Source organism: Petaurus breviceps, unplaced genomic scaffold (assembly GCF_028583685.1).
Source record: "Petaurus breviceps papuanus isolate PSGF00001 unplaced genomic scaffold, PetGlider_PUasm1.0 218, whole genome shotgun sequence".
Classification (NCBI taxonomy): Eukaryota; Metazoa; Chordata; class Mammalia; order Diprotodontia; family Petauridae; genus Petaurus; species Petaurus breviceps.
In genome coordinates, this window is record NW_027185872.1 from 3,606,794 (window position 1) to 3,632,907 (window position 26,114).

The 26,114-nt window shown below is 43.7% G+C and overlaps 1 protein-coding gene across 1 annotated transcript in view; it reads left to right on the plus strand.

Moving 5' to 3' along the window:
• Window positions 1-26,114, plus strand: part of DGKB (diacylglycerol kinase beta) — a 698,074-nt gene that overhangs the window by 167,949 nt on the left and 504,011 nt on the right. Inside the window, exons 3-5 of the mRNA XM_069094439.1 lie at window positions 494-570; window positions 9,000-9,020; window positions 20,895-21,048. Coding sequence (XP_068950540.1) covers window positions 494-570; window positions 9,000-9,020; window positions 20,895-21,048 — 252 coding nt within the window. The remainder of the gene's footprint in view (window positions 1-493; window positions 571-8,999; window positions 9,021-20,894; window positions 21,049-26,114) is intronic.

A 26,114-nucleotide genomic window follows, 5' to 3' on the forward strand; every position in this document is an offset into this window, starting at 1 on the left:
TGAAAAAGGAAGTCCAAAAGAAATAATTAAAATGTTCAAATACTAAAACGGAAAATAAGAAAATCCCATGGCCTTGATTTCCTCTCTTCTTGGTGTCCTTTACAGTTTTACTTTGTGCAGAAATCAGTTTGTAGCCCGTATTTTTTGTATCTCTTCCTCTTGATAGGCAGGAGTGGTTACCATCAAGAAATATTCTGTATCCTCAGGTTTAACATTAGTAACCGGAGAGAAGAGACTGTTGGGTTTTCCTTTAAGCATTCACAGCACAGTCAACTGGCTTGCACACAGTAGGGGCTTAATAAATGGTCACTAATTTGAGGGGGGAAAAGGAAAGGCTACCACAAACAGACATTTGTGTTCCTTAGTCTAATCTGTTGTAAGAGGGATGAATTATAATACTGAATTATGTGTATGTATATAATATTCATATTATATAATATGAATTCTAACTGAATAATAATGAATTATATTGCTTTATTTTCTTTTCTCTTAGATTCTACAAAAAAAATCAAGGATGTTCTGGGAGAATTTCACGGCAATGGCGTTCTGGCAAAGTATAATCCTGAGGGGGTAAGGCTACATTTTTCTTGTTTCATTCAATATGTTATTGTAACATTTCGGGAAGATGGGGAATTCCTTTTGTCTCCTAATTTCCATGTGAATTATGTAAATGTAATGTAAATGTATGCATAAGTCATCAGGGTTTGGGTTCCTCCAAGGCCTTCTCATATGAACCATGACTGGGAAAGAATCTTGAATACCTGATTACTTATGAAGTCACTGGAAACAAGACTTTCCTGGACAACCTCTGGCACCCCCCCTCCCCCCCAGAGGTGGTCCATTCTTCTTGGGGCTCTTCTGGTTGGTGACACCCAAATCCCACCCCAGTCTTCTCTCCTCCAGATTTCACATCCCAGCTTCCTTTCTTGGATCCTTGTGTGGCATGGTCTCTGACCCCCTCACTTTCCCATCACCTTGATTTAGGGCCCAGAATTCCAGACCCAGAATTGGGCCCTTCGGTGGTGCCTTATCAGTGGAGTAACATTAATTAAGGGACTGGCCAGTGAAAGAATAATGGGGCTGGGCCAGTCTGGGAGCTCAGGGAATGGGAGGGAGAAAGAGAGGGAAGGATAAGTGAAATGGCTTCATGACTGTGCCTTTTCTGTTGACACACTGAGCTAGACACATCTCACCCTGGCTCCCCTCCAGGCCTGCTTCAGAGGCCTCTGTCTGCAGAAGCCCTTGTTCCATACAAGCCCCTACCCTTGCCCCTTCTCTCTAAGGTTGCCTTCCACATACTCTGGGTCCTAAATGTGTGTACTACGGTACAGGTGTCTGCTCATTAGGATGTGAGCTCCTGGAGGTCAGCCGCTGACCTGACTGTTTATCTGTAACCTGGCCCTTTGTACCGTTCTTAGAACATTCTTGTCTTGTTGATTGGTCAACTCATTGACTTTTGGGAGCTATTCCTACATAGTCCCTGTGCTCTTTAAAGAATGGGCATGTCCATTCCCTATGATGAGCCCACTGTAGTTTGGGGTAGTTCCATTAAATTTGAAAGTTATTCCTGGCATGGAGCCTAAATAAATGAACTTTTCTGCACCCTTTGGTCCCAGGTCTGTCCTCTGGGGCCAAACGGAATGCCTCAGTCCCTGCTTTCCCTTGATGGGCCTTGAGTGCTGGAAGACAACTCTCGCGTTCCCCGTCTTTCTCCAGACTAGCCACCCTCAGCCTCTTTACTTGAGGCTCCTGTGGGAGGCTGCCTTAGACTAGAATCACTAAGGCTGCTTATCTGCCTTCAGCGTCAGTCTACCTGTCATCCCACTCTCCCCCAAGCCCCGAGCAGCTCTAGAATGCTCAAGGGCCACACTCCTGTGAAGCCTTCTCTGCAGATGGTGAAGCCAGTTTAAGGCTCATTCTAAGTCTCAAACCCTTCAGTGAGTCAGAGGAAGGCTTTCTACCCCTCTGTGAAGTCTTCCCTTGGCAGAATGGGTCAAAGAGGACAGTTTGTGCCAATGGCCATGAAGGAGGCCAAAGCAGGCTCTGTGGAGAGCTTTGTTGGACATTGAAGATGCCAAGGTCATCCTCTGCATCCCTGGCCATCACCACTGGGCCTGACTTCTGTATGGTAGTGGCCTTGAGTGACTAGAAGATGGAGTGAGCCTTGTCTTCATGCAGCTCTGCATCATTTTTGCCTAAATTTTTGCCTAAATCACGGCATCTCCTTGTGACATCATTGGTCCTCTTTGAAAAATAAAAGCTAAATTACAACCGCAGATGGTGGGAAGGAAGGGAGGAGTTGCAGGGTCACAGATTTAGAACTGGAAAGGACCCTCGAGCCCAAGTGCCCCCATTGTACAGGTGCAGAAACTGAGGCCAAGAAAAGTTGTGAGGTCCCACAAGTAAGAGACAGGCCTGCCCCACGGCCCTCCTGCTACAGGCCACAGCTCCCTCTGCTGCCTGCACGGCCTCTCACCTGGACAGAACAGCCAGACACAGTGGTGATAGTAGCTCCCATCCTCGGAGGAGCGTTTTAAGGTTTGCAAAGCCCTGGACGCGGCTTGTCTCACGTGAGCCTACTCAGTGCTGCTGAGAAGGGGATGCTGTTACTGTCTCCATTGTACAGATGTGGAAACTGGGCCTCAGATGAATTGCTCTAGGACAATTTTCAGAAGAAGCCCCAAAGCTGAGGTTTCCTGCCTCTGACCTCAGCGTGCCAGCCCTGGCCTCCTCCCTGGCCCCTTTGTGTGTCCTAATTAATGTTTTATGGCCAAAATGTCTAAGACCGAATATAGATTTTTAGATCATGTCTTGATTTTGTGTAAGTCACATCTTTATTGGTCTTTATATGGATAATTTGGCCCTTTGGGTCAAAGGGTAAAAAAAAGGAGCATTGATTTTTGTTTCACCTGGATATTGATTCCAGCCTCTGATAGAGCCTTTGGCCCAGGTCTATGGAGCAGTGTGGAGCAGAGTGAAGGCAAGCAAGCCTTTTCCCTCCCCCCCACTCCCCACCCACCCCAACCACCATCAGACAAAGTCCGATACCGGTCCCAGGCAGCTGGCCAAAGGCCTTCATCTGCCCCTCCAGATTTAGGATTCCTAAGACGTCTTTGGAATGTAAGATGATAGGCCTCAGTTGGAAAAGAGGCATGAAGTGCCTGCTGCTGGTTTGGGCTGCTGGAAATGCCGGGCTGGAGAGAGGAAGGCCAACAGAAAGTGCTTCTGGAGGAGGGGGGGGGAGGACAGGGATCAATGGAGCCCCTATGACATGTCTGAGAATCCTGGCAGATTGTTCTGTGTGTGGGGGGGGGTGCAGAGGAAGCTAGCCAGCCTCACAGCTCAGCCCCGATGGGATGCCCACCAATATCACATAGTCCTGGGCATCTAGGGGCACATGGCTGGTCGTGGAGTCAAGAACACCTGTGTTCTAATCTGGCCTGAAACACTTACTAGCTGTAGGAGGACTTCATGCCAGTCACATAACCTCTCTCTGCCTTAGTTTCCTCATCCACAGAATGGGCTCCATCATCGTCCCTGTCCCCCCCCCCCAGTTTTTGAGCATCAAGTGAGGTAACATTTGTAAAGAGCTTTGCAAACCTTGAAAGTGCTTACATAGATATCAGACATCATTGTTGGTGTTCGTTTTAAGTTGAATTATTTTGTATTCTCAGCACTGAACTCTCTCCCTCCCTCCTCCTGCTACAGATTCCTGCAGCAATGCAGGAGGATAGAATGGGGAAGGAAGGGTGTGCCTGTCCCTTATTTCATGGCTTAGAACTGAATAGAGCTTAGATACCTCCTTCTGTGTGCAGCCATTGGTCTTCCTAAAGATAGTTACAATGATCTGTTCAGATTCTCAGCGATATTTCCCACCCATTCCTCTGCCTCCAAGGTCGGGACAGAATAAACTTTGGCAGATTCTGGCAAGCTAGAAAGACTGCTGATCTTGACTTACTGATGGACTGTCATCCAGGGAGAGCCTGGCCAGTCCAGAGAGACTCCTCACCTGGTCCATCTCAGACTGACCAGCTGGAGCTTATGTAAGGAGGGCTCGCTATCAGCATCTGTGCAGGGAGCACACCCAGAGACAGAATTGGTATGTTGTAACTTGTTGGAGCACAGAGATGGGAGGTAGAGCATGGGGAGAATGTGCCCTCAGCTCCTGCTGTTCCCCCTCTCAGCACCCTCTGGTCTTGGGACTTCTGGGAGTTCTGGATCAGTTACTCCAGAGATCTTACATGCAATGATTCCAAGAATTCTCTCCTGTTTCATCTCCCTTCCATTCCTGCCTCTCTCCTGTAGGCTGAGAACTTACTGTTTACAGGAGATTGAGATAGAGACAGTCTGGTTGAGTTGGTGCCTGACTTCTTCAGTCGTAGTGCCCAGTTCGAGAGTGATCTTTGACAGAGAGACTTCAGTTACCTGCTGGGAAACTTCTTCATGATTAGATTCTGATTAGACTCTGATCCAGTTAGATTCTTGCTTATAGCTTTTATCAGCTAAAACTCATTTTCTCCCTCTCTCCCTTTCCCTCTCCTTCTCCCTGTCCTCCCTCTCTGTCTCTCTCTGTCTTTCTCTATCTGTCTCTGTCTCTTTTCTCTCCCTCTCTCTCTCTCTTTCTTTCTCTGTCTCTCTCTCTGTCTCTTCTCTCTCCCTCTCTCTCTTTCTTTCTCTGTCTCTATCTCTGTTTCTGTCTCTCCCTCCCATCTCTCTCTGTATCTCCCTCTCTGTCTCTCTCTGTCTCTACCTTCCTCCCTCCCTTCCTCCCTCCTTCCCTCTCTCTCCCTCTCCCTTTCTCCCTTCCCCTTTCTCTTTGCCTCTCCCTCTCTCCCCCTCCCTGTCCCTTTCCCCCTCTATCCCTTCTCCTTTCTCTCTGCCTCTCCCTGTCTCTCTTCCTCTCCTTCCCTCTTCCCCCTCCCTTTTTACCTTCCCTTTTCTTTCTCCTCCCTCTCCCTCCCTTTCTCCCTCTCCCCTGCCTCCCCCCAACCTTTTAGAAGTGAGCACCCTTGGAACTGACAGCACTTATATTGAGTTCCTACAATCCAACCCCTGAGCTGTCTGTTTGGTTTTCAGTCACAAGTTGTCTACACCAGAGCCTTTCCGCTGGCCTCCTCTCCCCCTCTATTCATCCATGCTCCCACAATGCTTCCTCTCAGATTCCGTCTTCTCTTTTCTCCATTCTGATTTCTCAGAGCCATTGATGTTGTCTTCCATATTGGACCAGGTTCATTTGCAAAAGAAAAAAAAAAAGTGTTTCAGCCCTGGTACTTCCAGTGACTAGATGAATCCAAGGAAGGTCATTAAAAGTCATTCTCTCATACTGCAGTTACCAGAAGATTCTTGTCTCCCATAACAACCCAGCTGATTCCATCTTCTTTTTGGATTCATACAGATGAAGCTACTATTGATTTATGACAAACTTGAAGTCCAAGAAAGCAGCGTGGAAATCAAAACTCTACCTCCAGGGACTTATTCCAGTGCCCTGGAAATGCTATTGATGTGAATATCCTGGTGTTTCTGGAGCTGAAGACCCTTGAGGATGGGACATGTTTGGAAACCATTGCACAGTTGCAAATCTGCTTTGAATCAGGCTGAACATTCAGCTGGAACATGTTGTTGTTTACAAAGTGACCTCAGCGCTGCTGCTGATCACTTGTTAACAGGTCCCTTGGGACTCATTACCAATGAAATGATTTATTATACCAGGAGGCTTTTCAGTCATGGGGCAGCAGTTTACAGGCTAATTACCTGATTTGTTGTTTAAGACAAATGTGATGTCAGGCTTTTTAATAATTCAGGAACTCTTCATAAATCTGACGATCGATGGGTGAAATCCATTATAGAAATATAGAGCAGCTGGAAAATGACAAATGATTTGAACTTGGGGGAAGATAGTGACTTTTTAGTCTGAATGTCTTGCCCAAACTCCTTTTGGAGGAACTTAATGATGTTTAATGTTGAGTTTTCAGATTAATATCTGTCTTGGTAAGAGCCAGTAAGAGGTAATTAAGAAATGGTTGGCACAGTTGGACAGTAGACAAAGCCATGTTTTAGGCCATACAAGTCTCTAGACCCAGTTACCTCATCTAGTGCACCCCAGGGGACCCCAGTGCCTAGAGAGCTCTGATATACCCGTGGAGGGAGAACTTTCTTTTCTGGACTGACTTATCTAATTCAGCCCAGAGTTGGTTGGTAAGGATGGTTGTTTACTGGGGCTCAATGGTTCCAGACAAATGAAGACTATGATGGATTCTCCTTTCCTTTGGCATGAATAATTTATCCCTTTTCCTCTGAGAAAACTGTGCACACATCTGTACAGATGCCGATCCACTCACATCCCTCCCAAGTGTTTTGAAACTCTGCAAGGGACAGCTGTTCCTTTAAGATGCTTGTTAATCAGTCTTATTATATATTTGAAAATTCTTTAAGTGCCTAGAGAATATTAAACCATATTATTGTTGTTCAGAGGCAGCTTTGGCCTGCCAGAGACCAGGAAAATATTTTTAGTTACTTTGAAGACGTATGCATCTGTACAAAAAACACAAATGTATGATACATCAGTATGTATATGGGATGGATGTACATGTGTCTTCTACAGCGATGGATATAATGACTTAATTTTGTTTCCTGCATAAATGGTTTCCTCCTTAGTTCATGCAATTTGGCACCTGTTTGCAGATGAATTGCAGCCCTTTTTAAAGTGGCCATCCTAGGATGTTAGGGGGGAGGAGAGCGTGCCTCACACGCTGAGAGGTGCTGCACAGTTTCTCGTTTTATCCTCACAACAGTCCTGGGCAATAGGTGTTATTATGTTTCTCATTTTACAGTTGAGGACACTGAGGCAAACAGAGACTAAGTGACTTGGCCTGTGTTTCACAAGTAAGTAATATCAGACTTGAACTCAGGTCTTCTTGTTCCAGGCCTGATGCTTTATCTGCTGTAGCACCCAGCTGCCTTTGTCTGAAGCCTAGACGTGGTCATCACGTTACTCATCCCTGGTCAGGCAGCTATTGGAAATCTAGCAGAATTGTCATAGTGATTCTAGAAGTACTTCCTAGTTTATTGTGCTGTTTAATTAGAGCAAAAATGCTTGGGGGGGAGGTGAGGACGAAACAGGAAAAGTGCTGATGGCCACTGGTGTGTGTCCTGAATTATTTTCATCTACCCTTAGAGATAGAAGACTTAGCAGACACCATAAATATCTAATTCACGAGGGGCATGAAGTGATGCACAATTTGGAGCATGGCCTCATCTGACTGAGAACCAGTGCCTCTTCAGACTTCGTTCTGGGGGCTGAAAACCATGAAGGAGTCACCTAGCCTGGAGTCTACCATGGGACACTCCTCCAGGCACCATGATTCACTTCCCTGGAACATTTCATTCAATGAAGACCCTTCTTGGGGAGTATTTCAGGGTCCCCATGCTTTCAGTTCAGCCTCATGTTGGTAGGTTGAATCTCCCGCTTCCTGGACTACCCATGAGGAATGTCCTTTGTCAGGACAGACCAGCATCTTCTCGGTTCTTTGTGCGCTCACAGAGTTGTTTGGGGCCCTATCCAAAGTCACATAACCAAGAAGGGTCAGAGGTCTGAATGGATCCCACGTCCCCTACAAGGGTGGCTGACCACACTGCCACACTGTGTACATTAAATAATGCAGTTACAGAAGGTTAGCAATCCAAGGATGTTTTGATAAAGAAGTAACCGATGATACTTCCAACCAGTTTTGTCATGGCATACACAGTATTCTACTTCTGTAATTAATTTTATGATGGTGTGTACAGGGGTTGAAGCTGGGGAGGAGGGGAAAAAGGAGATAGAAATAAGGGAAGAGAGAACCATAGAGAAGTCAAGAAAAGGGAGGAGGAGAAAGAGAGATAGAGACACACTGAAGGACAGGAGAGGGAAAGGGAGTTCTGAGTGAAGGGTTGGAAAGGAGGGAGAGAAGGAGAGGGGGAAGGGAGAATGAGAGTTTGTTGGGGGAAGCAGGGGAGGCTGAAAGCAATATTGCAAGCACTAAAATTCATTCTGTACCAGATAGAAATCTGACAGGCCTGGGAAGGGAAGACTCTTTTTCTGTTCCTGTGCTCAAAGGCCCTTTTAACTTCACCAAAAATCTGACTTTAAAGATGTTTAGAATCTTTTTAAGGCTATAGATTGGGAGGGTAAAGCGCTTCTCATTCCTAACTCATGCTTTCGTTTGGTAAATAAGAACAACGATTTATTGCTTTGAAATGATGGATATTGTAGAGTGAATCACGATGGAGAAACGTTTACTGTTCATTCTTCCTGATTTTGCTGCTAGAGAAAGAAGGTTCCGCCCATATGACTGGCCTTCCAAGCTCTCCTGGACACATTCCCATCACTCACTGTATAGATGGTAACTCCCACCAAAGTAAGGGATTCTCAGTTCCGTGGGTGCCTTTGTCCATTACTATCCTTTTGCTCACCTCATTCCCAGAATGCCTTTCCAGTCCAATTCAACCAGCTAAAATTTTATTTCTCCTTCAAGATGCCTCTTCAAAAGCCTTATACTGAGTGGAACCTTCTGGAATTTCCCAGGTCATCAGTGTTCTCTCCCCCTCTGAGATTCTCATGTTACTTTGTGCTAATTGGGGTCATATTTTATTCAGTTTTGTCATTTATGTGCGCATGTGCAGACATGTGTGTATGTAGGCACACACATATAACTGGTCTCTCTTACTAGACTGAAAACTCTCAAGGGTAAGTTTTACATCTCACTTGCCTTTGTTTCTCCCTAGGTCAGAAGTAATAGGTGCCTAGTAAATGTGTATGGAATTGAATTAAAGTCAAATCCATGGATCATAACGATTAATTTTAGAGTTCATTCTTTTAAAAATGAATTATTGAAGATATATATTTTTTTCTTTAAAATCTATTTTAAAAGTAAACTTTCAGTGAAACAATTTTAGTCCCAAACAGTATAAAATGCATGAAATTAACATGTATGTTTTCTCTTTTCTTCCATGCACCTCAGAAACAAGACATTCTTAACCAAGTAAGACATTTTCCTGTTTTTTTGGCAATCATGTCTGTTTTGCCCATGATTGATGTGAACAGTGATTTTCTCATTTGCATCATTGAGTTCATCCATATCACCATAAACTTCATGTAGGACAGCAGGGCACCCACTGTCTTAGGTAGCTGGTGTTGGAGAGGCTAAGCACCTAGAGTAAGAGGGTGTCTTGATGGGACCTGCATGTTGGACAGCCATTGAACCATACTCTTCCCTACCTAAACCTCTCTCTTCAAGGACAACTGCAGAAACTCCAGCCTTCACCCACAAGTGGGGCTTTACTTCTGCTTTAGTTAGACTTTTGGAGGAGAATTGAACGTTTTTTTCCCTTATCTTTCCTCTATTCCAGGCCACAAGAAAGCAAAAGAAAGAAGGATTATTTGAGTTATGAGAATCTCCTTGACCCCTCTCACTCACTAAGTCGGTGCCAATGAGGCCAAGGAAATACAAGTTATTGGCCACTCAGGGGAGGGTGGAGGGAGGGGGGTGGAGGTGGGGGGAAGCAAACCATAGAATGTACTTACTAGTGGCCTCATGGATGCCAAGGACTTGTCTCTGTGTCAACCAGAATGATTTTCTACAAATAAATGTGGAGGCTTTCTCTGGCATCTGGAGAATGAAGCAGGGCATGGGGCATCCAGCATCTTCAGTAAGGAATCTTGATGGCCTCTACAATGGGTGACCACATCCCAGATAATACAGAGTTGAATGGAGTAATTTGAGGGAGAAAAGTCATTCATGAAAATATCTTAAACTCACTTGATCGATTGACTAGAATTAATTTCAGGAAAGAGTACTGCACTTAAGAAAGCTCTTTCTGGACCTCTTGCTGTTCGTAGAACAGGGATACCCACTGGCCTTATGATTTCATTGGTGTTGTAAATTGCCAAATGAAGAATCTCCCTCTACCAAGAAAAAGTTGGCATTTTCTCTGCAACTCAAAGACTTAAGGGATTGTCTAAACAAGCTTTGTGAGATTGACTTGCCTAAGGGCCAATAGCCAGCATGTGCCAACAGCTGGACTTTAAGCCAGCCCTTGCTGGCTCCAAGGCCACATCTCTGTCCACTAGATTAGGCTGCCTTTCTTTTTTGCTATATACCCTGTCAGGGTAGGGGGTGGCTATGACACATCATAGAAATGCTATTTATGGGACACCTTTAGGAGATGAATTGATTTAGGGAACAAATGAAGACTGTGCCTAGACACACCGAAGGCTGCCTTCTCTGCCTGGTGATTTTTTTTTAAGAAAGGGAGTATCCCAACAGTATCTGGCCTCAGACACTTCCTAGCTGTGTGACCCTGGGCAAGTTACTTAACCCTGTTACCCACAGTGAGTGATCCCTGTTGTTATTATCCATACACACACTTGCTTCCTTGAATAACCCCTCTCATGAATATGTTGGCTCTACTTCTTTTCCAAATGTCTGGGAGTCAGAGTTTTGATGCCTTGCTGGGTAGCACATTATTCCCTGATGGAAATAGCTCTGTGATTCTCAGCTCATCACAAAGGAATTTCAGAAAGTTCCCTTGAGTTTATTTCTTGGAATATTTCCACCTTTGCATATTTAAACAAGATAATTTAAATAGCTTTGTGCAAATTTCCAGTAATTGGATTGGGGAACCCCAGTTGTATACGTGAATAATCACCATGTTAGGGTTACGCTCAGTGCCTGCCACATCCACCCCTTCTCTCAAGTGAGTGCAGTGGGCATGGCACAGGTGGGCAGCTCTCTACCAAATCACCAGCCAGAGCTGATCCTCAGTGTCTCCAATGAGAATGTATATCAGCTGGGCTCTGGAGCAGTGTGACCCCAGTCTAGCACAGACCTCTCTGAGCATTCCTACTTATTGAAATAGATATATAAGAAAGGAGAAGTCCAGTTGCCCTTACCAAGGAAGTCCAAATTGTACCCAGCCGGGCCTCAGGCAGCCTCTTTCTTTACTAATACTGTTCCTCTCAATTGGTAGACATTTATGAGGCAGCCAATGGGGTAGACTGGAAATTCAAAGCCATAAAATGAAGGAGTCTCTTGTCTCATGGAGTTTCCATTTTGTTGAGGGAAGCAATGTGCATGTATACATGTGTCTTCCGGAGAGAGACAAAAACATGAAATGGGATAGGGAAGGAGGTTTCTGGCATTTGGGAAGGATTGAGAAGTGAGGGAAAGGAGAGGAAGGAAAGGCAAAAAGCATAGAAAGTTTTTTCTAGGGGTTTCACTCTCATTGGGAATGGCAATGGGATGGTTTCTTGAGAGCATGGCAGATCCTTAGACTTTCAAGAATGACTGAAACTTTGACCTATTTGAAGGCAGGAAGTAGATGAAGAAAAAGTAGATAGGGAGAGACTTTAGAGCAGTGAAAGTGGAAGCAGGACAAGATGAGAGGGGATGACCAAGGGCACATCTGGAGGGGTTATCCTTGGCAACGAGGACTCTTTGTTAAAGGCTGGGAAGGAGAGGAGAGAAGGAGATGATATCAAGTTTTCTTGAGATCAAGATACCTCAGCTGAATGAACAGGAGGAGGGAGAGATGTGGGAGGCATGGAAAGAGGAGAGGATTTCTCTGTGTCAGTGGGCTAGGAAGTAAGGCAGGACTACAAGAATTGCCTTGCTTCAGTGAAGTCTCTATTGAGGTTATACGGCATCAGTTGGTTAGTGGGACCATGAAGCCCAGATGTGACACTTCTTTCCACTGTCTGCTGGCCAGCAATTATAGGTTGTTCTTAACCGATAGACGAGTGTTCTTTCCACTTCCTGGCTCTAGTCAGTAACAGAATACAATTGTTCTAACAAACTTGTGCTTTATTCACTTTTGTCCTTGGAGGTGGTATGGAATTTCTGCAGTTGTCCTAAATCCTTAGTCTGCTGGGAATAAGAGGCTTAGCCAGGGGAGAAGATGGCTCAAGAGTGTCCAACATTCAGGTCACCCCCAAGACATGCCTTTGCTCTAGGGGCACAGCCTCTAGAGTAGGCATGCTCTTGGGCAACTTTCCATGTGAAAAACACAATGTAAGTCCTCCACCCTTTGCATATCTGTACCACAAAGAATCCCACCCTCTCTACAGTGATAGCAACAGAGACATGTGGTATGTATTCATGTAGACCACAGTATTGTATTCGGTTTCAAGAAAACCATGGAGATCATCCAGTCCAACAACCAGGTTTTACAGAAGAGGAAATAGAGCCCCATAGAGGTGAAGAGTCATCTAAATTCCCTTGTCTCATCAGTCAGTAGAGGCAAGATCAAGCTCATGCATCCTGCCTCATGGCCACTTTCACGTTTTTTTCCAGCACACCAGACTGCCTCTTTGAACTATAATATCTGTCAGCTACTCCTCACCAAGGATGGCAGCTATTTCCCTGCTGCTCCCTTATCTGGACAACCGGACCAGTATTTCCTTCCTCCTCCTCATGACTCTGCTCGTAGTGCGCTCAGGGGCAAGGAGCAGACACCAGAATGGAATACATAAAGAAGGATTATTCATTCTTTCGTGACACATTCACTGTACATTAGACATAAACTAGTTTAAATCTTCAGAAACACTTAAAACTGGGATACAAAGCAAAATGTGATGCCGCTTCTAAGTGGCTATGGGAAGATCAGCCTGCCAGTCACTGCTTGTCTTTGGAGAACATTGCCAGCTCCCACATCAAGCCCTACTCAGCCAGGTTCTATTGTAACCCTAGTTCATTGAATCATGCTCACTCTCATTTCATCAGTTATACTGTCTTGGGTGATGCTTTGGCTGATAAACTTAGTCCCCTGGGACTACTCTGGGGATAAATGCTTCCATTCTTGGCCAGACCAATCCTTAGAACACAGTCTGTCACTGGCCCTATGTGTGTATATGTGTGAATGTTCACACACACACACACAATCTAATTGCCTACAGACTGTCTCATTCCGTATTCTCTCTCTTTGTTCTTGCCCAGTGGGATCATGAGCTGTTGTCCAAATATGGCAAGCTGTCACCCACCTCTGTTCATTTGCACACAACCTTCCCATGCCCATCTATTAGAATCCTTCAGTGCCATGGTGCCTCCCCAGGGAACTTTGGCCAATTGGGAGCAGATTTTGAAATGTTCATCACCCCAGCTTCCTCCATCAGGATTTTAGGGCTGGATCTCCTCAAATGGTTGATGTGAACTTGGGGGAAAATAAAACAAAGTTAAGTAAACTCTCAATAAAGGAGATGTTGAATGGGAAAGCCATAAATATCATCAATGAGAATTTCCTTAGTGCATTCATCATTATAGCATGCTTTGGGCTTTGATGGTGACCCAGAACCCTCACTTGATTCCTTCAGCTATTTTCAATTACTCTAAAAATATTTTTTAAAATACCCATTCTGTGCTAGATGCCAGGAATATGAAGACGAAAGTGAAAACAAAACAAAAGGAAAGAGACAAGTCTTTGCCGGTAGATTTGATCTGGGGAAACCACATATCTGGGACCAAGGCATTTGTGGTTTCTAGATTTACCAGTGTTGAGTACTTCTTAAACATGGTGAGCCACGTGGCCATGATTCTTAAGGGCGATCATTCTCTTTGTGACTCAGATATTTGCTCCAGGAGGTGGTATGGTGAATATGTGTTAAAAACAGACCCAGGTGTTCTTTAACTGCCATAAATAGAAATCTGCCCCTAGTAGACTGACTCCGAATGGTGCCTTTGGAGGAAGCACTTTTTGTCTCCAAAGTTCTCTCTGACACCTTGAAGGTTTAGTTTTGAGTATCGCTGTTCTTGCCTGAACCATTTCTATGTTGGAAGGTAGAGAAGCATGACGTATTTTTTTAAATGGGCACAATTATTACCTGTATCTTGATGGATACAATTACAAATACATCTCTTTGTCCAGTATCAGGCTCAGGAGGATTGGAAGCTATCTGATGCCGAGACCCCACTATTTGCTCTTTAACACTGTCTTCTTCAAGCTACCCCTAGTATAATAAGGCCCCTTTATCTCCCTTAGTGCTCACCTGACCTGAGGTTTTTTTTGCACAATAAACACTTAATGGGTGTGATTGAATAAATAAAGGAAGCAATGCCTTACAACTGCTAAGAACAGTGGTCTTATTACTTCCTCTTTAGAGATAGTTCTGGATCTTGAAAAAGCAATGTTATTTCTGATCTTGAAGCCTGAAAGGCAGACTTCCAACTCCATACTCATTGAATTCCTACCGGGTCCAAATATTGTAAAATCATTTCATAAAAGTGCCTGACCTGTGTGTATGCTTTGATCAAGCTCCCACTGCTAAGAATTTCAAGATCAACAACACGGCTCCACATTCAGTGAGATTCCCAGAAAATCGTTTCGTGCTAGTAAGCACTTAGAAGCAAAGGCAGTGCTGATCAATTGCGGAATGGCAGAAACGACTAGGGTGGAATATTACAACACTCTAAGAAATGAAGACTCTAACAAATTCAGAGAAATGTTGGGAGATTTGAATGAACTAAACCCTACGGGGGCAACCCAGCCCCTCCAACACTGACTGTATTAGTGGTTGGACCCACAGTAGACACTTACCAGATGCTTGTTGATTGATTCCTTTTGACATTTGCCTATTATCCTGGTGAGATGAAACCCCAAGCGCTGCTTTAATTAGCATTTTTCTTGTTATTAGTGATCCAAATCAGTCTTTTGTAGGGTTGTGGGTAGATTGCAGTTCATCAGATAGCTGCCTCTTCATGTCCTTTGGCCCCTTCTCAATTGGGGAAGGCTTCTATTCTTTACCCTGCCATCTTTTACCAATAAAAGCGTATTTAATTTTCTTTAAGAAGAGTCATGGTGGTTAAATTCTGAGGTAGACATCACTGTGTGCCGCTGAACCAGGGGAAACATTGTCAGCTGACAAGTTCATTTTCTAAAACCAATTTAAGGATTGAAATTGTAGGGTTCATACTCTGACATTTGTTTTCTTCCAAAATATGTTCCTGTATCGCAGCCCTCCAGTGTCCTTTGGGTTGCTTTTTGGAATATAAAGTACTAAGAAATGAGAAGCTTTTTAAAATTTTCCCCGTGAATGCATCAGAAAACATTTCTTCTTCCCCCCTGATTCCTGGTGATGGGCTGACTCTGCAGGTCCATGCAGGGGGATCCTCTCTCTCTGGTCCTCATCAGAGCAGCCCTAATTTCACCGAAAGCTTTTATCTCCACTCTCAGTGACTAGAAAAAGAGAGGCATGTAGATGAGAATCCCAGGATAATAGAGAAGACAATCAACATCAGGATCTTTTTTTGTCCTCTGAACACCTCTTCCCCCCCAAGCACAGAGTTGGCGCTTCATGGAGACTTACCTGTTGACAGATTGACAGATGAGTGCAGTAGTCACTTGTACTCAGAATATAACATCCCCCAAACGTAGTCTGTCCTTTGAATCTCAGCAATTCACTGACAGCCTCCAGTGCAGATATGCACTTCCTGGGAGGCTTCATGTTGGCACGCATGGAGTAAGGACAAGAGAAAAAAGAAGGAAAGCCTGTGACATCAAGAGCAGGACAGGGAGGCCCCAAGGTGATGATGGGTGGTAGAGTTCCTTCTAGGGAAACTCAGGGGCACACTTGGACAATAGATGCATGAGCTAGGCAGGTAGGGAGGGGTTGCAATTTGCATCATTGGAGGGATTGTCCATACTGCGGAGATCACTCATCCCCACGTGTCTAAGAGGACATTTATAAAAATCAAAGTGGATAATGGTATGTGGTCTCTTTGGTTTGTGAAGATGATTTCTTCTGTAGCACCATACAGAAATGCCCAAGTAGCAGCCAGAAGTTATTAAAACAATACCAGACGGGTGAGTTTTATTTTAATTCACTCCTAAGCTACTTGGATGGGCTGGGAAATGCTATATAAATGTGAGATATTATGATTTTTCTACTATTGAAAGAGCCATCCACACAAAAAGCTCCAGATGGTCAGATTTAAATAACTGAGAATGCTGGCACGTGATCTGAAATGGGCATGGGCTTGGCAGTGGCTCCCAAGCACTCCCCGAAGTCTCCCAGCCCTGCTCAGCCCCTGTCTTGTTGTTTCCTTGAATAGCTCATTCACAAGCCTGAGGCTGCTGCTTAGAAAACATCTCAAAAGCAGATTGGACAAAATCTGTCTTGTCCTGTTTATGTTTTTAAGCCCCCATTAGATTCTCAAAACTCAACCTACGAACAAATCAGTCAGCTACCCTCATATGAATCTTCTCACTGACCATCATGTGAAGTCATTTTCAGCTTAAGGTCAAGATTTTCACAAGCAGTGATCACTGTATCAGGGCTGGAGAAAGCCCAGGCTCCAGGTGCCATCCTCTTCCTGAAGTGAGGAGCCCCCTGACTGAACATGTGGCTTGGATGAGTTTGGAAGTGGGGTGTGATGAGATGTTGGCTTTACTTTCAGTCTACATTGGAGAGAAGGTGATCAAGGTATCATGAGACCACTTGATGTCGTTGTGATTTTAAAAAAAGTTCATTGGTGATAGATGAGCTCTGGAAGACGGGGAAGAAACTGCTGAATCTGGGAACATAGATGACAGGCAGGATGGTGGTATCCCCAACAGAAATACACAAGTTTGGAAGAGGAGTAAACTTGGGAGAAGGAAGGAAGGAAAAAAGAAAATAAGGAAGAAAGGAAGGAAGGGAGGAAGAATAAGGGAAGAAAATAAGTATTTATTAAACATCTACTATTTGCCAGACACTGTGACAAAAGACCTTAAAATATTCTCTTCTTTATACTCACAGAAACTGCTTGGGAAGTTTTGTTATTATTTCCATTTTACAATTGAGGAAACTGAGGCAAACAGATTTGGTGGTGGGTTTTCTTGTTTTGTGACTTGCTCAGAGTCTAAAGCAACATTAGAACTCAGGTCTTCCTACTGCCAGATCTATCCACTGCACCACTTTACTGCCTTCTGGTATATGGGGTGTTCAGGAGGACTAGCATCTCTGGTATGCGGGCTTATTGAATTCTTTTCAGGGCTGCTCGGCCACCTTTACTCTCACATTTGGCTCCAAGAAGCCACACCCTGGTAAAACCATCTCTGTAGATGGGCTAATCTGGGTTAAGAGTAACGGACAGGCCTCAAACCATCGACGAGTTTGGCTATGTTTACCCAAGCATGTGAAGACTTCCCTTGGTGGAATGGGTCAGTGGGAACCATTTATTCCAGCAGTGCTGTGGAGTGCTTAGAGCTTGATCAGACATGGAATTCACCAATTTCCTTTGCTGCACCCCAGGCCTTTGCCAGTTTTCTTTTGTCTTGCCACTGGACTTTGAGGAGAGAACAAGAGAACAAGGTTGATGATGTGCCGCTCTGCCTCCCTTAAATCCAGTTCATGAGTGAGTCAGGCCATCACCCTGTAATGTCATGTGATAATAATGGCAATTAAAGATTCCCCTGTATTTGCTTGGTTTTCAAATTGATTGTGTTAAAACCCAGAGCTTGTTAATCCCACCTGTGGGATGGACTTGTTGATGTGAAAAGAAAGTCCTGAACTGGGAGGAGCTGGTGACTTAGATTTGGAGAGACAAGAGAGAGGCAGGAGAACTTTTTTTTTGGAAGCAGCACCTCGTGGAGAGAGAGAGACTAAGAGAATTGCTGGTGGCCTCTTTGAATTGCCCTGGACTTTTGAGACCTGCCCCCTGAGCTGCCAAGGACTGAGGAGACATGGCTGTTTTGCTGGTACTTTGTCTGTCTGTTTTGATGTTGTTTTGCCAGATTTGTCCACTGGTGAAAGACAGTCCTTTTGTTGAAGAAGTTCTGGAACCTGGCTGTTCACTAAGAAGCTCTGAGACTGTCCTGCAGACAGAGAGTGAATACTGTCCACTGGTGAAGGATAGTGCTGTTGTTGCAGGGGTCTGGAGACTGTCCTGCAGACAGAATGAATACTGTCCACTGGTGAAGGACAGTGCTGTTGTTGCAGGGGTCTGGGAGCCTTTCTGTTGGTTCAGAAGCCCTGAAGAAGGATTTTCTTGTTGTATGTTTACAGAAATCCTGGGAGAGGGCTTTGCTAATTCGTTCAGGGGTTCTAGGACTGTTCTACAGACAGAGGATGAATTCATGAAGGGACTGGCAATGTATCTTATGGCCTTGCTAAGCCTTGTCTCCCCAGGAACTAAGATTGCTGAGAACTTGCCTCTGTCAAGATGAAGAAAAGACCTCCATTTGGGTATTAAGTGCTGTGTTTAAACTTGATGTAACTCTGGGGTAGATTCAATTGTGATCCAGGGGTGGGAAACTTTTGACCTTATGTTTGGAAACTAATCTCCATTTGAGAAGAGGGACTTTGTGGTGGACTAAATTAAGGTATAGCCTAGGGGTGGAGAAGTATTTAGAACAGAGACTTTGTAATTGATTGAATGATTGGAAGGTCCTGGGGTGGGGTAGTCCTTGGAGATTATTTAATCACACTTAATAAATGCTGTATTTGGAATGTGTCATGTTTTGATCTTCTCTGTTCTTGGTTTGTCACTGAGTAAAATGGAGAGCACCTATGCTGGTATTCTGAACCTTGGGAAGTTGCCTCTCCTTGGCATTACATTACATGTCACTGGTCCTCTTTGAAAATGAAGGATGAAAAACGACCACCCCAACATGATGCCTTTCCTGATCCTCCCCCCTCAGCTGATTGTGCCTTTCTGCCCCTTCCCAATTATCATGTCTCTATCATATACACCAGCACGTGCTCATACTGTTTCCCTTTACTAGAGCATAAGTTCCTCTAGGATGGGGATGGTTTTCCTTCTGTTTATGCCCTCATCTTCCAGATCAGTGACTGGCATATACAGGAGCTTAACAAATGTTTATTAATGGATTGATTAACTTGCTGACCAAGACGCTGTTGATGTTCATCTTCTTCTCTGTATCTCATGGATATCATTTAAATGAAGGTATTAAGAGTGAGCAAGCAGGCTCTCACCAATGAGATCCAAACATTGGACAATTTTTCTACCATCTCACAACTCAAAAATTAAAAGAAAATTAGATGTGCTTATTGCTTGTGAAAAATCATTTGATCCAGGACGGCAAAATCTTGCCTTACAGCTTCTCTTTCAGCAATGTGTCAAGCACATATTAAAATCATCCCAGATTCAATAAATAGCAGAAATGATCCCTTTTGAAGGCCCTCTGATCATGTACATGAGAAGAGGAATGAAGCAGGGGGATGTCTTCTCATCAGTGGATTGAAGGAGTTGCAGCCCAGAGTTCAAGGTCAAGAGTCATTCGTAGTGGATGAGTCCCTCCAGATGGTCTTGTTGGCCATGTACTGATAACAACAAGGCCTGTACTATTGGAGGTACATCTTACAAGGAATTTGTTTATAAGTCATCAAAGGAATTTGGCTTGATCATTTACACAGGAAAGATCAAGCAGAAGATGAATCCTTATGCCCAAATGACAATATGCTTTTGAATGAAGAACCAGGAGAACGTGTCCATCAGTATGAATATACCAAGAGCTGAGTGAGCCCAGAGTTAAATGAGGAGGAGAGTGGCTGCCGTCGTGTTTGGAGAAATCAAAAGTTATTTGAAATGAGTCCAGGTTTTCCAATAAAGAAAATGTGTGTGTGTGTGTGTGTGTGTGTGTGTGTGTGTGCTACTATTATGTTACTGCTACTACTACTGCTGTTGCTGTTAGGAGGGCAATAGAGGGGCTACCAGAATTAACGAAGGAGGAATTCCAAAACAATGGCAAAGCAGTGCCACGTGGTGAGCTGGTCACTGGCCAGAGGAGGTGGGGTATGTCATTCATACATAGCCAGAATCAGTCAGCCTACAAGCATTTATTGTTCTGTCATTTCAGTCACGTCCAACTCTCTGCAACGCCCTTTGGGGTTTTCTTGGCAAAGAAACTGGAGTGTTTGCCACTTCCTTCTCCAAAGCATCCATTAGGCACCTACAGTGTGCCAGGTACTTTTCCAGTCCTCCAGTTTGGTAGGTGGGTACCCTCCCCAAATCGATGGGAGAACTTTGCTGAGAGCAGCCCAATTGAGAGCACTCGAATATGTTGTCATATCCGATTTCTTTGAAGGGAATTTTCAAATTGATGATATCGTGGGTTCACTGGAGAGTAATGGGAAGGTGGAACACCAGCATGTATGTTGTATATATGTATAAGGCAGCGTGTTTCTGTAGAGAGAGCCTTATGCATGTTGCTGATTGGGATTTCCTTGGCTTATGTGCTTAAGAGATTCCAACTGTGGAGCTGAACATTTTCTCTGAAATATAGGCATCTTTTCTCAAAGATAGATGATTCCAAACTGAATTGTGTGCAGACATTGTAGACTCTACCTGAAAGTCAGCATTGACTCATCAATTATTTAACCCCACCCCCACCCCCAGAACATCCAGTAGAGGATGGCTTGCCACAGTGGACATTGGGCCTTAATTAAGTGGTGAGAATGGAGTCTGAAGGGAGGAAAATATGTCCATGTTCAGAGATGACTCAGTGAGGCTTCAGAACAGCCCTGAAGAGCTAGAACCACATCCTGGGGAAAACAGAGAATCCTGGCCTTGCCAATGCCTTCCGCCGAGTGACCTTGGGGAAAACTCTTCACCTCTGAGTTAGTTTCTTGTAAAATGAGAATGAAAATACATCACTTACCTATCTCACAGGAGTCATTGTGGTCAGAGGTGATAATGTATGTAATGTAATGCACTTTGTGAGTCTAAAGTGTGGTAAAAATGGAACCTGATACTGTCATCTTCATTATCACCATCACCACCACCACTGCCATCATCATCATCATCATCACATAAACTTGAACTAGAATTATTATTATGGGTAATTTAGTATTTCTAATGATAATCCTATGGGCCAGCCAACTAACATTTGCATTCATCTTTTTAAAACCTTTTCTTCCATTGCAGACCATAGACTTTGAAGGTTTCAAGCTGTTCATGAAAACATTCCTGGAGGCCGAGCTCCCTGATGATTTCAGTGCCCATCTCTTCACATCCTTTAGCAGCCAAGCCCCTCATTGCAGCCCCTTGGTCAAAAGTAAACCTCCCCTCCTCTCTGGGGGTAAGCTCTTCTCTCTGTTTTTCTTTTATCTTGTGTCTCTTCACCCTCCTTGTCCTAACACTCCCTACCCCAGGGAAAGGTCAGATTTAGGAATTTCAGGAAGCATCACAGACTCCGCATAAGGAAATCAGAGGGGGGTGGTGGTATGCAACAGCTTGCCTTTGGTAATGAGAGATATGGCAGAGTCACAAAAGATCGTGCAAATGTATGGGAGATGCCAGGTTTCTATGAATACTTTATAATTGGGGGAATGCAGCCTTCATTAGATTCTTCACGTAACTGAGATGCTCACAATGGCTTAGCTTTTCAATAATTGCCTAATATCTGTTCCAAGAAACATTTCTATGGGATAACAGGGTATTCTGATCTTTCCAAGGACTGAAATAGAGTGAGTACATCAACACAGAAAATCTGATAACCTAGATTTTTTAGAATAGTTAAGAATCTTGTAATAATAAAGTCAATATTTCAAAGTGCTTTAATTTAGGCAGGCATGTCCCTGGGTCATACCCCAAGTGCATCATTCCTCCTAGGGTCAGCCTTTCTGAGTTGGCCAGAGCATACTCTGCTGGTGGGGCAACCTTCTCTTCGGGAAGATGCATCTAAGGTGATCTTTTCTGTATGAAGTAATCATTGCTTAAACATCTGAAGAGCGACATTTACCTACGCGCTTAATTTGTAACATATTAAAAGTAATCAAAGATATGAATGTAATTTTTGAAATCAGACACTTTGGTGACCTTGTTTTATTACAAATTTAGGAAAATATTGGTGCAGTCTATGCAAAGACCATTTAAGCTGCCCTGAAATGTTAACAGTGGCTGCTCTGATTTCGTGTTCAGGAATGAGTCCACATTTCAGCTATAGCATGTTTAACCATGGGTTGGTCATTGTTTCTGACCACCCCCACCATGAATGATAAAAGAAAAAAAAGTTCTGCCAGATGAGAGTATGCATCCAAAAACTGATGAAATTCCACAAATACTTGCTTTGCTATGTGCTGACTACCATATGACTTTAGTCTCTGACCTTCTTCATCCCATGGGAATGAGGACTCTATTCCCGCTTCCTTTTGAATCTGATAGATGAACCTTTTGCCTCCTCTAGCCAAGCAGGAAGCCCCAAAGCCAATTTCTGCAACCCTCCCCCCACTCCCCCAGATGAGAACCTCTACTGCTTGTGCGATATCTTTCCTCACTAAAACTGAGCTTTTTGAGAAGAGGGACTGAATTGTTTGCCTTTATATGTATCCCCAAGGTTGAGTACAGTGTCTGGGACAGAAGAAGAGCCTCAGAAATGGTTTATTTAGCTATGTGTCACTCTGACACTGAGTGAAGTGCTGCTGAGAATTCTAAGACAAAAAGCGAATGATCCATTCCTTTAAGCATATTGCATTCTATCAGCAGTCAGTAATGAGAGATGCACCCAGAAGTACAAATACAAAGACACTAAAAAGTCTTTTGAAACAGTTCCAAGAGGGAGAAAAAAAAGGAGGAGCTATAGGGATCGGCCCAGGTGGAGGTGTGGAGGCATCCAGCCCCTGAGATGTGGGAGAATATATTGCACAGAAAGTCAAACTAATGGGCCAGTGTAAGGGGAACAGAAAGTGTGGTGCAAGGAGCCATAGGAAACCAGGCAGGAAAGAAGGGGGAGACATATTCCAGGAGGCTCGAAAATTCCAGGTAAGGGTTTTCTATATTATCACAGAATTAGGGAGCCACTGGTGATTTTGAACTAGCAAGGGGTGTGGTCAGAATTGTGTTTAAGGAATGTAAATTTGACAATGAAATACAGAATGGAGATACCGGAAATCGAGAGATCAGTTCCAAGATTACATCAGTGGTCCAGCTGTGAGGTGATGAGGGCTGGAGCAAGGGGGTTGGTCATGTGTGTGCACACACGTGTAGATAAAATGCACTCAATAGATGTGCAGACAGAATCAGACACAGAACAAAGACTTGACAGTTGATAGGATTTGGGGAGTGGGGAGATTGAGGGAATGACCCCTTGTGATTTGGAGGGTGAGAAGCTGGCTGACTGGAGAGATGTTGGTGTACATCCCCTATCCACTCCCTGATTCATTTGAACTGTTTCTCCTCTTATCTTCTTGATTCTTTATTCTTAGTGGCCTGGTTCATGTTAAATGTTGGTGGCATCTCCTCAGATGTGTTCTTATCTGGGTAAATACAGGTGACCAATGGCACCAGATCACATGAGACTGTGGAGTTCAAAATTAAATTTATGCTTAGGCATCTTTTTGATTTTGTTAAATGTAAAAGGAGCCCTGTCTTTTTCCTTTTTGCATTACCTGGAAACTGTGTTGAACAATGACCCCAATAAGCTATTAGAATTTTGATCAAAGCAGTGAGTCCAGAGGACTCATGAAGAAACTTACCTGTTTCCTCACTAGAAAGGTAGGTGACAGCCGGTACAGAACGAGGCTTTCAGGCTGACCCTAATATTTTTGTTACTTATATTTATCTCTACTTCTTTGTTATGAGAAAAGATTCTAAGGTGGGCAGGAGGAGGAAGGATGTGGGGAAATGGCAATGTTTAAAAAAAAAAAGCATCAGCTAGGTGGTGTAGGGCATAGGGCACCATGCCTGGAGTCAGGAAGACTCCTCTTCTTGAGTTCAAATCTAGCCTCCTAGACCCTAGGCAAGTCATTAAACCCTGTTTACTTCAGTTTCCTCATCTGTAAAATGAACTGGAGAAGGAAATGGCAAACCACTTCAAGTGTCCTTGCCAAGAAAAACTCAAATGGGGTCATGAAGAGTCAGACACAATTGATACAACTCCAGAACAACATATGTATTTTTAAATAATACATTTGGAAATCAACTTTCTTTCTTAGTCCATCCCAAGCTGGACCACACTGATGATCGAGGCGGAGTGACTGGTAAATGTCAATGAGGCCAGAGATGCTGCCAGTCTCTCCAACGAGCAGACTCTCAAGTGTTGGAGCTGAGACTTGGGGACGAGTGAAGCATCTTGCCTAAGTTTGGGGAGGCTCATTAGCAAAGCTTGACTCTGGAGAATTGACTTGGGGTCCTCTGTACCTTGTGAAATAACCTTTTATGAAGCTGTATGGTTGTGGCTCTCCTGTGGGCTTGTGGGGGGAGGGTGAGGGGAGAAAACAAGCATTTATTAAGCACCTATTACATACTAGGCACTTCTCAAATACCATCTCAGTGGACCCTCATGATCACTCCAGCAGGTAGGCACTATTATTATCCTCATTTTACAGTTGAGGAAACCGAGGCAAACAGGTTAAATGACTTGGCTGAGGTTACAAAGTGAGGCTTAAACTCACTCATGGTCCAACAACTCTACCCACTCTACCACCTAGCTTTCCTTGGCTTCCTTTGTAGACCTCATCATCATGGAGTACAAAGAATGATGCTCGGGTCTCTGGTAGTCCATGTTCATGGTGTATATTTATTTCCTCTTACCTTCTTTCCTCTACTTCTCCTGGTGTTCATTCATGATTGAGGAAAGCAAGCGTCTTCGAGATTCAAGTTAGGTGCAGTCCAACCTTCCCTGGGTCCAAGCCTTGAAGCTTGCTTACATTTCCAAGTCCCCTGAGAAGGGTCCCTAGGAACTGGGTAAGAAACATGCGATAGTGATGGCCTGGAAGCACTGATGAAACCACAGAACTGTGGAGGATTAGAAGGGGGTTTGTATTCTACTCTTTCCAAAAGCCTTTCTGAATTGCTGTCCTGAAACGGGGGCCAAGAGGTACCAGGTGAAGAAGGATAAGAAACGATCCATGGAGACCATGACCATGGGCACCTATGCATATACGTGTGCACAGCACTGAATGGGCTTCACTGTAAGATTAGAAGAACAAATAACAGACCTAAAAAGGGATGATCAGTGGCTATAATAGCTGAACAGAACACGGTGAGACATAAGGAGAAAGAGGGAGGAAACATGGAAATCTTTGATCATGAAGCAACTTTGATGATTAGTGTCACACACGTTGGCTCTCTCCGCCCCCTCTTTTTCAATCATTGAATAATTTGGGTAATTTCTTTTAACAATAAATAAATAATTTTCATCAATCTTTACAAACGTTCTTCTAAGACTAGAGTTACTTTTGGCCTTCTTATTGTTCTTGTGGAATTATTGTGGTTTAGACTCTTTGGAAATAGCCTCACTTTCACATTATGGAGTTCAATAAGCCTTTTAGATTTAAATGTTGATGCTGAAGAAATTGTGTAACCCTTCGCCAACATGAAAGACATTGTATCAGATAACTTAATTATATTTTATTATGATGAATCATCTGAAATTGGTTAGCATTATGTTCACAGGTAATAATGGGAGATGTGTGTGTGTGTTTGTGTGTGTAAAGTGAACAGTTTGTTCCATAAACCTTCTCACGTAGTGACTAAAATAGGATCTATTCTTTAGCCCTGAAAATTGAGTAGCAAGGGCATCCATTCTCTAATCTCCAGGCTATTGCTACATAAAACGATAAGGGATGCCTCCATGGCCTTTCCTCTTACTCTCTTTTTAGCCCCTTACAATATGGCTCCTGGCCTCATCTGTTCACAGAAACTGCCCTCTCCACTGTTCCTAATGATCATTACGTGGCCAAATCCCATGGCATTTCTCAGTCCTCATTCTTCTCGGTTTCTCTTCAGCCTTTGATACTATTGAAAACTCTCTTAATCCTAGAGCCTCCCCTCTATTAATTATTTCCTAATAATTCTACATGTGGCGCATTTGGACATATTTGTTTCTTCATCACTCCAATTAGGTTGTGAACTCCTAGAGGGGAGGGACTATCTTAAGCCTCTTTTTGTTTCCCCCATGCTTAGTACAATGCTTTCCACATAGTTAGAGCTTTAAAAAAAATGTTCATTGACCGACATTAAATAGTTAAAAAAAAACTATTTCAAGAACTAATATGTCTCTGGAAAAAGAGCTTTGATCTTGTCATTTTCTAAACATTAAACATGTAACCAATAAATTTCAACATTTTTAGAGGGGTGGATGAAATATTGGCAAACCAACTTGTCATTTAGTCATTTTCAATCCCATCTGACTCTTCATGACCC